Genomic DNA, 12554 nt, shown 5'->3' with positions numbered 1-12554 from the left:
TTATTTGCAACTGTACCAACAGTATAGAAGTAAAAATAACAATTCTGACACATATGAAATGTACATAAATTGCTCATTTGAATGACACAACTTTTGTAACTACCTCTAACTGTTTCAATATTTGCTTTGTCTCCCTGTTTATTTTACCTCTAATTTGCATAACAATCCAATCAAGTTGATTGGACTATTTGAAAAAATATTGGTATGAAAATGCTAAACAAATACAAAATATTTTCAGCAGTGACTTTACACTTTCAATTATATACACATATATACACCTAAACCAACACTAAAAAACAACAAACTTTTACTATATACAAATCGTGAAACATAACATAGATCACCTAATACAACAATATATAAATAGAAATATACAACAATATATAAATAGAAATATACAACAACATATAAATAGAAATATACAACACTGTATAGAAATATATACAATATATACAGTCAATTCCTAGTGTGGTAAATATACAATATAAAGCCACTATTCAGTCATTCTGAGTATGGTACCTCTCCGTATGATAAAGTCTAAAACAATGTCGGTCAGCAGATGCCACACAGAGGGGGACGTTGCATTCTTGGCAGCGATACCTGGTCCTTGTGTTGTTCCTGCCTTCAGATACACAAACAATGCAACGTACTAGCCCCTCTGCTATAACCGGCATGTGTGAGCTATACCGAGGGTTTGGCATCTGTTCTAGTTGTTGTTGTTGTATTTGTTGTTGCTGTTGTTGTATTAGTAGTTGTTGTTGGTGCATCTGTTGTTGTTGCATCTGTTGTTGTTGTTGTTGTTGTTGTTCTTGCATCTGTCGTTGTTGCATTTGCTGTATTTGTTGTTGTGCATCTGCGAGTTGTTGTTGCATCTGTTCTTGTTGTTGTTGTTGTTGTTGTTGCATGAGTTGTTGTTCTTGTGTGTGCACTCTTTGTTGTTGTAGTTGTGATAGTAATTGTAATTGCTGGCTTTGCTGTTGTTGTTGTTGTTCTTCTTCTTGTTGTCGTCTCCGTTGCTGTGGTGTCGGTGCGGGAATCTGTATCATTCGTTTTGTTAAAAAACAATATTGAGCTAACGGTTCCCTAATGTCAATTCCTGCCAACCCTCGGATAAGCTCACACCTGAAGTCTTTCTGCGCATACTGCCCTTTCCTCTGGAGACGTTCATCTTGAGGATATTGTTTTTGAAGGGCAGTAAACATGATGAAGCTGTTGAGAATAGCTAAGTCAATCATGTGCAGAAAGATCTTCTTCCAGTACTTGAGGCTCTTATGCAATACTTCATAATACTTTATCATTTGATCTGACTTATCCACGCCTCCCATGTGGGCGTTGTAGTCGCAAATAGCCTCAGGTCTGAGAACACGGATCCTGTGGTGCCCATCATACTTTGCACGATCCTTGGTGAATCTTTCGCAGAGAGCATGATGGTGTCCAGAATGAAGGGTGCTCATAAGTGTTACCACGTTACGGTCCACCCATTTGAATGGTACAGAGTGGACCGTCACGTTCATAACGAAATGAACCTAAACAAAACTGTAATTGTATTTGCTAATAAACACATATGCTATAGTTACCTCGTGGCAATTTTGAGAACAGACGAATGTTCTTCAAATCGGCAGGAACACCCTTCCTGTTTTTCTGGACTGTACCACAGGCCATTGTATGCCGGTCATAGAGCTCCTTGAACAGAGGTCCTGATGTATAGAATTGATCAGTGTACACAGTGTACCCCTGATCAAAGAGAGGATCCATCATACGCATGACTGTACGATGGATCACACTTGTGTCATCTGCTGACTGACGTGTTGTCTTCCGTCGTTTTCGAGCTGAGCCAGCTGATGGTGTTGTGGTTGCAGCTGCTGTTGTTGCTGCTTGTGATGTTGTTGTTCCCGCTGTTGCCGCCACTGATGATTGACGCTCCTTGCCCGTGTAAATATCGAAGTTGTATGTGTAGCCAGAAATAGAATCGCATACACAATACAACTTCACACCCCACTTGACGGGTTTGTTTTTTATGTATTGCCTAATAATAGCAAGATCATATTCAGTAATTGTTCAGCTTATATTTTGGAAACCTTTACATACCTAAAAGCAAAACGGCCTTTGGCTTTCACCATGAGCTCGTCAAGTGAGACACGGGCTTGAGGCTGACCATATTCTAGACAATTTCTTCGTAATTCGTTATATACGGTGCTAATACTTTTCTCAATGGGTCAGCCTCTTGGTCCTTATCAATACGAGGATTTTCCATCTGTAGGACCAATAGGATCGTGTCAAAACGATCGCGAGACATGAACCTTCTGGCCCACAACCCGTAAAAGAGAAAAGTTGTGAGCCAGTAATCTGAGAGCTCAGGAACCTACAGATACAAAGAATCAAAAATAATACACTAAATATTTTGTTATAGTATACCTTGACAAGTCCCATGTATATCAAGAGCCCAATCAGCGAGTTCATCTCGTCAACCGTCACTGGTCGAAAACTACCCTCCCCTCGCCGTCCTCCAGATTTGCCTCTATAACTCTTTTTACAGCTATCTTCACCGTTGATGTTACTGTTTCTACAGAATATTATACCATGAAGACAAATGCAGAGAAAAGACATCAAACACATACGTTCTGATAATCTCCATCATGTTGTCGGTGAAAAACAATTTAAAGAATCCTACAGCAGTGGTAGAATACGGTTGAGGAGGGTAGAATCCAGCAGGCCTTCGTGGTGCAAATTGTGGTAATTGCCGTTGGTAATCATCAACAGGTGGAACATGGCACAAATGCTCGACAGGCAGTGCATCAGTGCGGCGATCAAGACGGGCAGCTGGCTCAGGCTCAGAGTCAGATGACTCAGACGAGGAAGCTGGTGAATGACGTTGTTGAGTTGCTCGACGACGAGCTGGCTGTTGGCAAGTTGGCTGTTGACGAGGTTGAGGTGGTGGTTGCTGATGGGGAAGAGTTGACATTGATGACACAGAAACAGCAGTGACTGAGGAAGAGGGAGCTGAATGGGAAGTAGGAGGTGAATTGGCAGGTAGAGAAGTAGCAGGAAGTGATAAATGAGGATCTGGTGATAAAGGAGAATGATTGTGAGGTGAAGGAGGGCTAATACAAATATGAGATATTAGAATCTGTGTGCATGAGTGCAATATATTGCATCTGTAATCACAAGGTACAGGTACACAGCCATAGCAACCGCAACACAACAGGTCCGTTGCTATGTGCGTTGCTATAGGCATAACTCAAATTCTTGCCAACTCCTAACATCCAAACTTGGAAAACACTTACTGAAACGTAAAAACTAAACAGCGCATAGCAAAAAACGAAACGAATAGACATCAAACTGTTTTACATACCGATGTCTACCACAACATACGGGTACACAGTCATAGCAACCGAACACTCATGCGTTGCTATGCGCATAACTCAAATTCTTCCCAACGGCTAACGCCCAAACTTGCAAAACAGGTACTAGAAACGTTACTGAACAACGTATCGCAAAAAACCGAGATGATTAGACATCAAAACGTTATACTTACAGCGTAGCGTCATCGCTGTCTTCCTCGACGGGTAGCGCTTCTTCGTTGTCCGTCGCGTCATCGTCGGACGACGATATCGAAGCCATCGACACATCATCACCATCGCCAACCTCGTCATCAGTTGTCTGCAGCTGAAAAAAGAAAGCCAAATCGCCAACAGGCAGCGAAGCCCCAACTCAACAAGAGCGCGGCGACATCCGGTCGAGAGAAAATTATGACCAAGCCGCATGCGCCTTTAAAAATTTCCCCGTATGTGTAGACACGCCTCAAAGGTGTGTCTAACAGTGAAAAATATTTTGATTGGCTACCAACATTCACAAAGGTGGCTATTCGACGATAAAGTCACGTGGCCGGAAACAGGCCATGACGTCAGAGGTGTGCAAACTGCGATATCTAGCGATTACGAGAACGTAGACTCCTCAAAGTAGGTTCATTCGAAAGATAATTTAATAGCGAATCGTTTAGGCTATAATTTAAAAAATATTGACGAAGGCTCCTTTGCAGGAAACCGGAATAGCAAAGCCGGGTACTGACCGGAGGTGGAGACAAGGTACGCGCGTTACTGACGTCACTCCACGTGATGACCTACGTACCCGCGACGTAATAACTGGTCAGGAATAGAAGAGCTAGAGGGTAATTTTATGTACATAACATAGTTACTGTATACAATACAGGCCCGGATCCAGGAATTTTTGAAAGAAGGGGTTGACCTGGTAGCGGTTATTTATAGCCTTACTAATTTTCTCTTTCTAGTGAAATTATATAAAATTATTGAACCACGCGTATTGAAAAAGGGGAGTTTCAACCCCCTTAATCCCCATCTGGATCCGGGCCTGCAATACCACGCAATTATACATTTAATTATTCTCTACTAGTTGATATGGATTATGTCCCGGTATTATATGAGGCGATAGACCAAGGCCAGTAGGTCAGTTAGTAGATAGAGTGTATATTGCTCTAAACACCACGTCCTAGTCAGAGTTGCAACTAACGACATTAATTAATGAATTTAATTAATAATATAATTATTATCTTTAATAGAGACGGTAGTCTGTGAATTGACAAAGTATTAATATTAATTTTGAACAAATTAACATTAATTGCAACACAACTGAACAAAAATTAGTATTGATTTAAACAAATTAATTGATAGTAATTTCGAATAAATAACTATTAACTTTGAACCTCAAAAATTTTCCTTGGCTACGCTGCTGCTGCATGGGACCAGGCAGTCTGGGACTGTTTGTAGGAAGCTGTAGTCTGGAAGACAAGCTGTCTCTTGGTATTCTTGTCACTTCTAGATTATGGTTGCTGTGTAGCTACTACTTAGGTGATCCCTAATTTGGAGGGGTGTCATTCACACTCGAAAGCCAAGCTCTGGTCACTTTTATGGCATGAACATTCATCACGTTTTCACCTAGCCGCGTCCCCAGGCGCTCCTCCGTGCAACGAACTCCTTGTAGTCTCGCGTAGCCAGACCCTTGCCGCTGGAAGGATGTAGGCAGGAAAAGTCTGGCTACGCGAGGCCAGTGACGGTAGGGAATACACGCCAGAGCCGTATAGAGACGACATGACGATTTGGTCACGTGATGATGTACAGGGACTATTCTGTTCACGTGGACTATTCTGTTCATATTTGCTCCTATTCTGTTCACCGGGGACTATCTTGTTCACGCAATTTGAAACACCCTAGCGGGGACTATCCTGTTCACTGGGGACTATCCTGTTCACATGAACAGGATAGTCCCCAGTGAACAGGATAGTCCCGCTATAGCGTGGACTGTTCACCGGGGACTATCTTGTTCACAGGCGACTATCCTGTTCACGACGACTATTCTGCATGTTCATACTAGCCCTATGCATAGTGTTCATGGTGACTATCCTGTTCACAGGCGACTTATAATCCTGTTCACAGGTGACAATTTTGTTCACGTTCACCGAGGACTATCCTGTTCACGGCGACTATCGGCTACTATGTATTCTGTTTACGGCGACTATAGATCTGCGTGTTCACTAGAGCTTCTGTTCACTAGCTAGATACTTTTGTTCATTGTCAACAGTCCCATCAATTCATACGCGCAACACTTACCGTACTAGCTCTTGCTCAATTTAGCTATCAATTAAGCTATCTGCCTGTACGGTACGTGGCTCACAACACTACCATATCGTAGACTCTTCCAATGTGCTCAACTAAAGTGGTCCTCTCTGGTGTATACAGATCCTAGAAATGTGTGTATTACAACTAATAATTTCCTGATTGTCCATGTGTGATTACGTAATTCCTAGATAAGTATGATATCTATACTGTACAGTGTCTGCGACAGAAGGTTGACGAGTGGTTGCAAGAAGCTAGTAAATTTACAGAAACTATAATGCAATTAATGCATAGTAAGTTAATTGCGTCAGTAACAGGGATCGATGGTTGTAAGCAAGCACCAGCAACTCATCTGGGGTAGGGAAATTAATTGAAGATTGAGACTGTGATCTAGCATTACTATTTTCCTCATATACAATGAACAAAAACACATTTTATAATATCTATTTTGTGTGTGTCTGTGTGTGTCTCTGTGTAAATTTTAAATGTACAGTTCTATGTCCTTTATTAACTGTGGATACTGTATGCCTTCAGCACGCGTGAAAGAAATTCATACATATGAGTACCATACTATAATACATTTCTATATCACACAGAAATTGCCATGCATCGATCGATCAATCTTAGACACAGATTCAAAAGAAGTCTAGTGTTTTGAGTGTGGGGGAGGTTGCATAGGCTATTGTGTTAAAAATGATGTCATAACTGCCGCCAGGTTATTGCCTACAATTCTTGTTGGACGTCTCTAGATGGGAAGACTGACTCACATATACTTTTATGTTTTAACTTAACAGATGTATCAAAGTAGATAATGAGTAGTTATTTACAGCTACAATAGCATATAGTGCGCAAGTTTTATTTGAAATAGTGCACCGTTAATTAATTGGTTTTGAGACTAGACAGATTTTTCGTTGAATTATATAGGCTACAAATAAAGATTGGATAAACAAACAATAAATGTTTTTGCAGAGTTACTGTTGATGTAATTCAAATAATTGTTGTGAACAGAATACGTGTAGTCGCCTGTGAACAGGATAGTCGCCATGAACACTATGCATATGGCTAGTGTGATTATGCAGAATAGTCGCGGAAACAGGATAGTCGCCTGTGAACAGGATAGTCGCCTGTGGACAGGATAGTCCCCGGTGAACAGGATAGTCCCCGCTATAGTGGGGACTATCCTATTCACCGGAGACTATTCTGTTCACGTGAACAGGACAGTTCCGGTGAACAGGATTATAAGTCGCCTGTGAACAGGATAGTCACCATGAATACTGTATGCATATGGCTAGTGTGAACATGCAGAATAGTCGTCGTGAACAGGATAGTTAGTCGCCTGTGAACAAGATAGTTGCCTATCCTGTTCACGTGAACAGGATAGTCCCCAGTGAACAGGATAGTCCCCGCTAGGGTGGGTTCAAATTGCGTGAACAAGATAGTTCCCGGTGAACAGAATAGGAGCAAATATGAACAGAATAGGAGCAAATATGAACAGAATAGTCCACGTGAACAGGATAGTCCACGTGAACAGGATAGTCCCCGTGAACAGAATAGTCTCTGTACAGATGTAACGGGCGCCATTTTTGTGTCCAGTTGTGTGTACTGCGGGAAATCAGGAGATAGTCGCTTTGTGGTGTAGTCACTGCTTGCAGAAAGCCTCGTTGTTGCGCTTGGGGATGCAGCAATACAACTGAAAAAGGGTACAAGCTGTGTCGTTTCCCAAAAGACTTTGCAAGAAGGAAGATCTTGGAGGTGAAAGTGAGGCAACGTTGTTGGGCGTCATCTCCGACGAGCTTTTTCTCTACTAGGTAATGTAGAAGGCATGAAAACTTTTAGGGCGTTGTTGTTTCTTTCCTTTTTTGCTTTTAGGCTCATTTTTGTAGTATACTTGAAGTATAGCAATAGAACACAACACGTAAACAAGCGTAACAACTAGAAATACAACACGACGTCTGCCTTCCTGCAGCCGGTATATGTCTAACCCCGGATATCTCAGTCAAACCATTTACCAAGCCCCGTATATTACATCTCCCCTTGTTTCAAACATAGTCCTTCCTCCACTGTGGGGTTTTCACTAATCGTCCAAATCGTGTTCGGGTTTCTATATGTTTTTCAGGCCTAACCGGGGTTTGCTGTGCAGCTTCTTCCACTGCCTGTTGATGGTTACTATTAGTCTCTTGATGATCTCTCTGCCCTTCCACTGTCTGTTGATGGTTACCATTAGTCTCTTGATGATCTCTCTGCCCTGCCACTGTCTGTTGATGGTTACTATTAGTCTCTTGATGATCTCTCTGCCCTTCCACTGTCTGTTATGGTTACTATTAGTCTCTTGATGATCTCTCTGCCCTGCCACCATTTCAGGGTTTAGTCGAAGATCATGACGATTGCGTCTTAGAGTACCCCCTGATTCAGTCACTACACGGTATGATCTCGGCTGTATCTCTCTATCCACTGTCGCAGGTACATTCCCCTCTCCACCTATTTGGTCATGAACCAACACCCGAGTTCCTGCAGCTGGTTCCAAGTCTGGTAAGGATCGCACTCCATGTCTTCTGTTATATTCTGCTGCCTGCTTTGCTTTGCTACCCCTGTCTTTCTCTCTCACTGAAGACTTATCCACCAACTGTGGAATCAATTGACTAGCAATAGTTGGCATGGTTGTCCGCAACTTCCTCCCCATTAACAATTGACCAGGAGACACTCCAGTGGCTTCATGTTCTGTAGCTCTATATGCTAACAATCCCAAGTGTGGATCTTCCCCTGCGTGCCAAGCCTTCTTAATCAGGGCTTTGACAGTCCCCACAGTCTTTTCGGCTAGTCCATTTCCTTGTGGATGTCTAGGAGATGACGTTACATGCATACACTGATAAGTCCTGCTGAAGTTCTTAAAGTCCTCACTCACAAACTGTGGTCCATTATCTGTGACCAGTACATCGGGAATCCCAAATCGTGAGAAAATACCCTTCAGTGCTAGTACAATATCCGTTGATTTTGTTCCTGTGAGCTGTTTAACTTCTGGATACCTCGAGTAATAGTCAAGCAACCACTAGAAAATGCATCTTTTCTACTTCAAATAGATCCGCACCCAATTTTTCCCAAGGTCTTCCTGGCATTGGAGTACTACAGAGTGGCTCTTTCCTCTGCTCACTTGCATATCTTGCACACGTTGTACAGTTGGAAACTATTAACTCCAACTGATTATTCATTTGCGGCCACCATACTGATTGTCTTGCTCGTTTCTTGGTCTTTACTATTCCCAAATGCCCATCATGTGCCAGCTTAAGCATCTCCTTTCTCATAGACTTGGGAATAACTATCTGATGTCCCCTCAACAGTAACCCGCCAACCACAGTCAATAAATCCTTATGGCTCCAAAACGGGCGAATAGCAGCAACAACCTGAGTAACCCGATTCGGCCATCCTGCATTGACAACCCTGATCAACTCTTGCATATCTAAATCTTGACGAGTTGCCTCCTTGATCCTCAATAGACCATCTTTTGATGCTGGTAATGCATCTCTAATTCCCTCAACGTGTTCTTCAACCGCCTTTATCAACTCATCCACCATGCTATCTACATTAGCAGGACTTTGTGGTCGTCTAGACAACGCATCAGCTACTTGCAACTCTCTTCCAGGAACATAGACAACTTGAAAGTAAAATTTCATTGTACGCATCTTAAAACTTTGAATCCGCGGAGGACTTTGATCTAAGTCTTGCTTGTTCAAAATAGTGACTAAAGGTTTATGGTCTGTTTCAATGGTAAATGGCTCATCTCGACCCAACAGAAATGATTCAAATCGGTCACATCCCCAAACCAAAGCCAATGCTTCTTTTTCAATTTGTGAAAAACGTTTTTCTTGATCTGTCAACGTTCTTGATGCATACATAACCGGTGCTTTTCTTCCATCTGATTGAATTTGCAGCAATGCAGCACCCAGACCATACGAAGAGGCATCGGCCGAGACAGCTGTTTTAGCTTCAGCACTATAAAATGCTAAAACTGGTGCTTGAACAATCATTTGCTTCAAATCTGACAAACAATTTTGAATCTGTATCCTCACGAAGCAGGTTTCTCAATGGACCTGCTTTGTGAGAAAATTCAGGCAAAAACTTGGCCAAATAACTAAACATCCCCAAAATAGTGCGTAATTGATCTTTATTTGTTGGACTCTCTAGTGAAGTTACTCCACTAATCTTGTCCGGATCAGCCTTCAAACCTTCGTTAGACAAAACATGACCAAAAAATTTGACTTCCTGTTTCCGGAGCTGGCATTTGCTCATATTCAGCTTCAATCCACTGGTCTTACATTTCTCTAAAACCTGCCTCAATCGGTGATCGTGCTCTTCTTCATTCACACCCCATACCACGATGTCATCAATAAAACAATCACAGCCATCTATCCCTGCCAAAATCTGCCTCATCACTCTTTGAAAAATTTCAGGACCAGAGGTAATGCTAAATGGCAATCTCAGACATCGGAAACGTCCCAATGGTGTAATAAACGTTGTTAGTAACGAGCTGCTTTCATTTAAAGGAATCTGCCAAAATCCTGATTCAGCATCCAGAGTTGTAAAACACTTAGAACCTTGCATCTTAGCAAAAATCTCCTCAGCCACAGGAATTTGGAATCGTTCACGTCTTATAGACCTGTTGAGCTCACTGAAGTCAATACACACTCTTATTTGACCATTCTTCTTAAGAACTGGCACCATAGGTGCAATCCAATCCGTCGGTTCAACCACTTCTTGAATAATCCCCATCTTCTGCATTCTTTCTAATTCATTTCTCAATTTTGGCAGCAACGGAAGCTTCACACGTCTAGGAGCAAAAACTGAATACGGAACAGCACCTTCTTTCAATCGAATTTGATAGACATGATCCCTTAGAAGTCCTGGAGTACCAAACACAGTAGAATAATCTTTCAAAACTACGTCCTTTACAATCTGATTGTCATTTCTATCTACTTCAGCAATTCGTTTGACCAGTCCTAGTTTTTGACATGCATTTAGTCCCAATATTGGTGAAGCTGTTGCCGGCACAACATAAAACTGCAAATGGTGAGTTGTTCCATGCTCCACCTGACACAAGTATTGTCCATCTACTGGCAGTGGTCTAGATAACCCATATGGCATTAATCTAATTTTAGCCGGTTCCAGTACTGGTTTAGATGTCAGTCTACAATAAACACTCCGAGGCAGGACATTAACTTGAGCTCCTGTGTCTAGTTTAAAGTTTACCATAATGCCGTTAGTTCTCAGAGACATAGACCACACATCTGACTTTGAGCCACCTAGAGCACTAATAAACATTTTAGCAGGCTGTTCTTCTTGCATCATCATTTGCTGCACTTGTGCTTCATTAGCCTTGCACTTACTTGCAAAATGTCCGCGTAGTCGACACTTTAAACAATTTCTTGTGAAGGCAGGGCATCTCCTTTCTGGATGATTCCTTCCACACTTAGGACAATCTCGTATGAATTGCCAGTCTCCTGTCCTTTTACTTTCTTTCCTAACAGCATCTAGGTCGCCTGCCGTACTGGTGGATCCACTTTCCAACTCTTTCAACTGAAACTGGGACAGTTCTGATGCCTTGCATATCGCCACTGCTTTCTCTAACGTCAAGTCCATCTCTCTCAACAACCTCTCTCTCAATCTTGACTCCAGAACTCCACAAACTAACCTGTCTTTAACCAATGACTCACTGATCACTCCAAATTCACACGTCTTCTCTAATGTACGTAACTCAGTAACATACTGGTCTATTGTTTCTTCCTGCAATTGATTTCTCATGAAGAAGCAATGTCTTTCGTATGTTACGTTTCGTTTTGGAATGAAGTGTTCTTCAAACTTTTTCGTCACGTCTTCCAGCTTTTGTCTTTGCTTTCTTCAGTGCCGAAAACGGAGGTGTTGTAAACATCAAGAGCCTCGGGCCCGATTGAATGAAAAACACCGACGTTTGCACAGGATCCCCTTGAGATGTCAACCCTGAAGCTACTCGATAAATTTCAAATCGCTGCCTCCATTTCTTTCATGCCATGGCCAAGTTTCTTCCCGTCAACGATAGATGCTCTGGAGGATTCAGACGCTTCATTTCCTGGTACCATGTTGTATACTTGAAGTATAGCAATAGAACACAACACGTAAACAAGCGTAACAACTAGAAATACAACACGACGTCTGCCTTCCTGCAGCCGGTATATGTCTAACCCCGGATATCCCAGTCAAACCATTTACCAAGCCCCGTATATTACAATTTTGACGAGTCTCAATTCGAGAATTGCATGCAGAGCCGACAGGAAAAGAAAGCTGAAAGGAAATATTCCATTTCGACGATATTCCCTCATCGCAAAGCTAACTTGCGAAGAAAGCCTCCTTCATTTAAGATGAAGGGTAGATCCGGAATCAAGAGCTCCCCTTGTCTCATTCCTACTGTTCTTCCATGGAGGCCGGGAGCACGAGTTTCTTCAAATGAAGTGAGTAATATATACAAAATATATGAATTTGGACTTGTGATGAAATAAATGCACTTGTTCACTATGGCAATTATTAAAACATTTATTTGTTTGTTCTGCAGGAGAGGTGGTTGCAGTTAATGATACAGGAAAGTAATTGTGTGATGATGAGGTTCCTCACTTGACACCCTGTCTCAGCTAGAATGCAAAATAATTAATTAAGGATACCGATGAGAGAGCTAGCTCAAGCTAAACACAAGAAGAGAACAATTTTGCATCAGAAACTGAAAATAAAGGAAAGATTTGGCATTTTTTGGAAAAGACCAGCTCACCGCTCTTTTAAGAGGTCTCTAGCACGAGAGGCATGCTTTGGACATCGTCAACCATTAATTAAGAACATTGATTTGCTTGTGGATCTGTTGAATACAGCCTGCTTTTGAAACAGCACCATCCATTGCCATCTGTGTGT

At 41.9% G+C, this 12554-nt stretch overlaps 2 protein-coding genes across 2 annotated transcripts; both read right to left on the bottom strand.

Annotated features, from left to right (window-relative positions):
• Positions 1 to 222: 222 nt before the first annotated feature.
• LOC134198109 (UPF0746 protein DDB_G0281095-like) lies at positions 223 to 1467 on the bottom strand. Its single transcript, XM_062667444.1, has 2 exons — positions 601 to 1467; positions 223 to 537 (listed from the first exon to the last, which is right to left on the bottom strand). The coding sequence occupies exons 1-2, from the start codon at positions 1452 to 1454 to the stop codon at positions 498 to 500; spliced, it is 894 nt and encodes a 297-aa protein (XP_062523428.1). The 5' UTR covers positions 1455 to 1467; the 3' UTR covers positions 223 to 497.
• Positions 341 to 2904, bottom strand: LOC134198110 (piggyBac transposable element-derived protein 4-like). The gene is made up of 5 exons (XM_062667445.1): positions 2619 to 2904; positions 2416 to 2563; positions 2089 to 2362; positions 1578 to 2026; positions 341 to 1526 (listed from the first exon to the last, which is right to left on the bottom strand). The coding sequence occupies exons 3-5, from the start codon at positions 2118 to 2120 to the stop codon at positions 1468 to 1470; spliced, it is 540 nt and encodes a 179-aa protein (XP_062523429.1). The 5' UTR covers positions 2121 to 2362; positions 2416 to 2563; positions 2619 to 2904; the 3' UTR covers positions 341 to 1467.
• Positions 2905 to 12554: the final 9650 nt, after the last annotated feature.

This window comes from Corticium candelabrum, chromosome 2 (assembly GCF_963422355.1).
Source record: "Corticium candelabrum chromosome 2, ooCorCand1.1, whole genome shotgun sequence".
Classification (NCBI taxonomy): Eukaryota; Metazoa; Porifera; class Homoscleromorpha; order Homosclerophorida; family Plakinidae; genus Corticium; species Corticium candelabrum.
The sequence above is the reverse complement of the archived record's forward strand: the minus strand, read 5'-3'. Positions and strand labels throughout refer to the sequence as shown.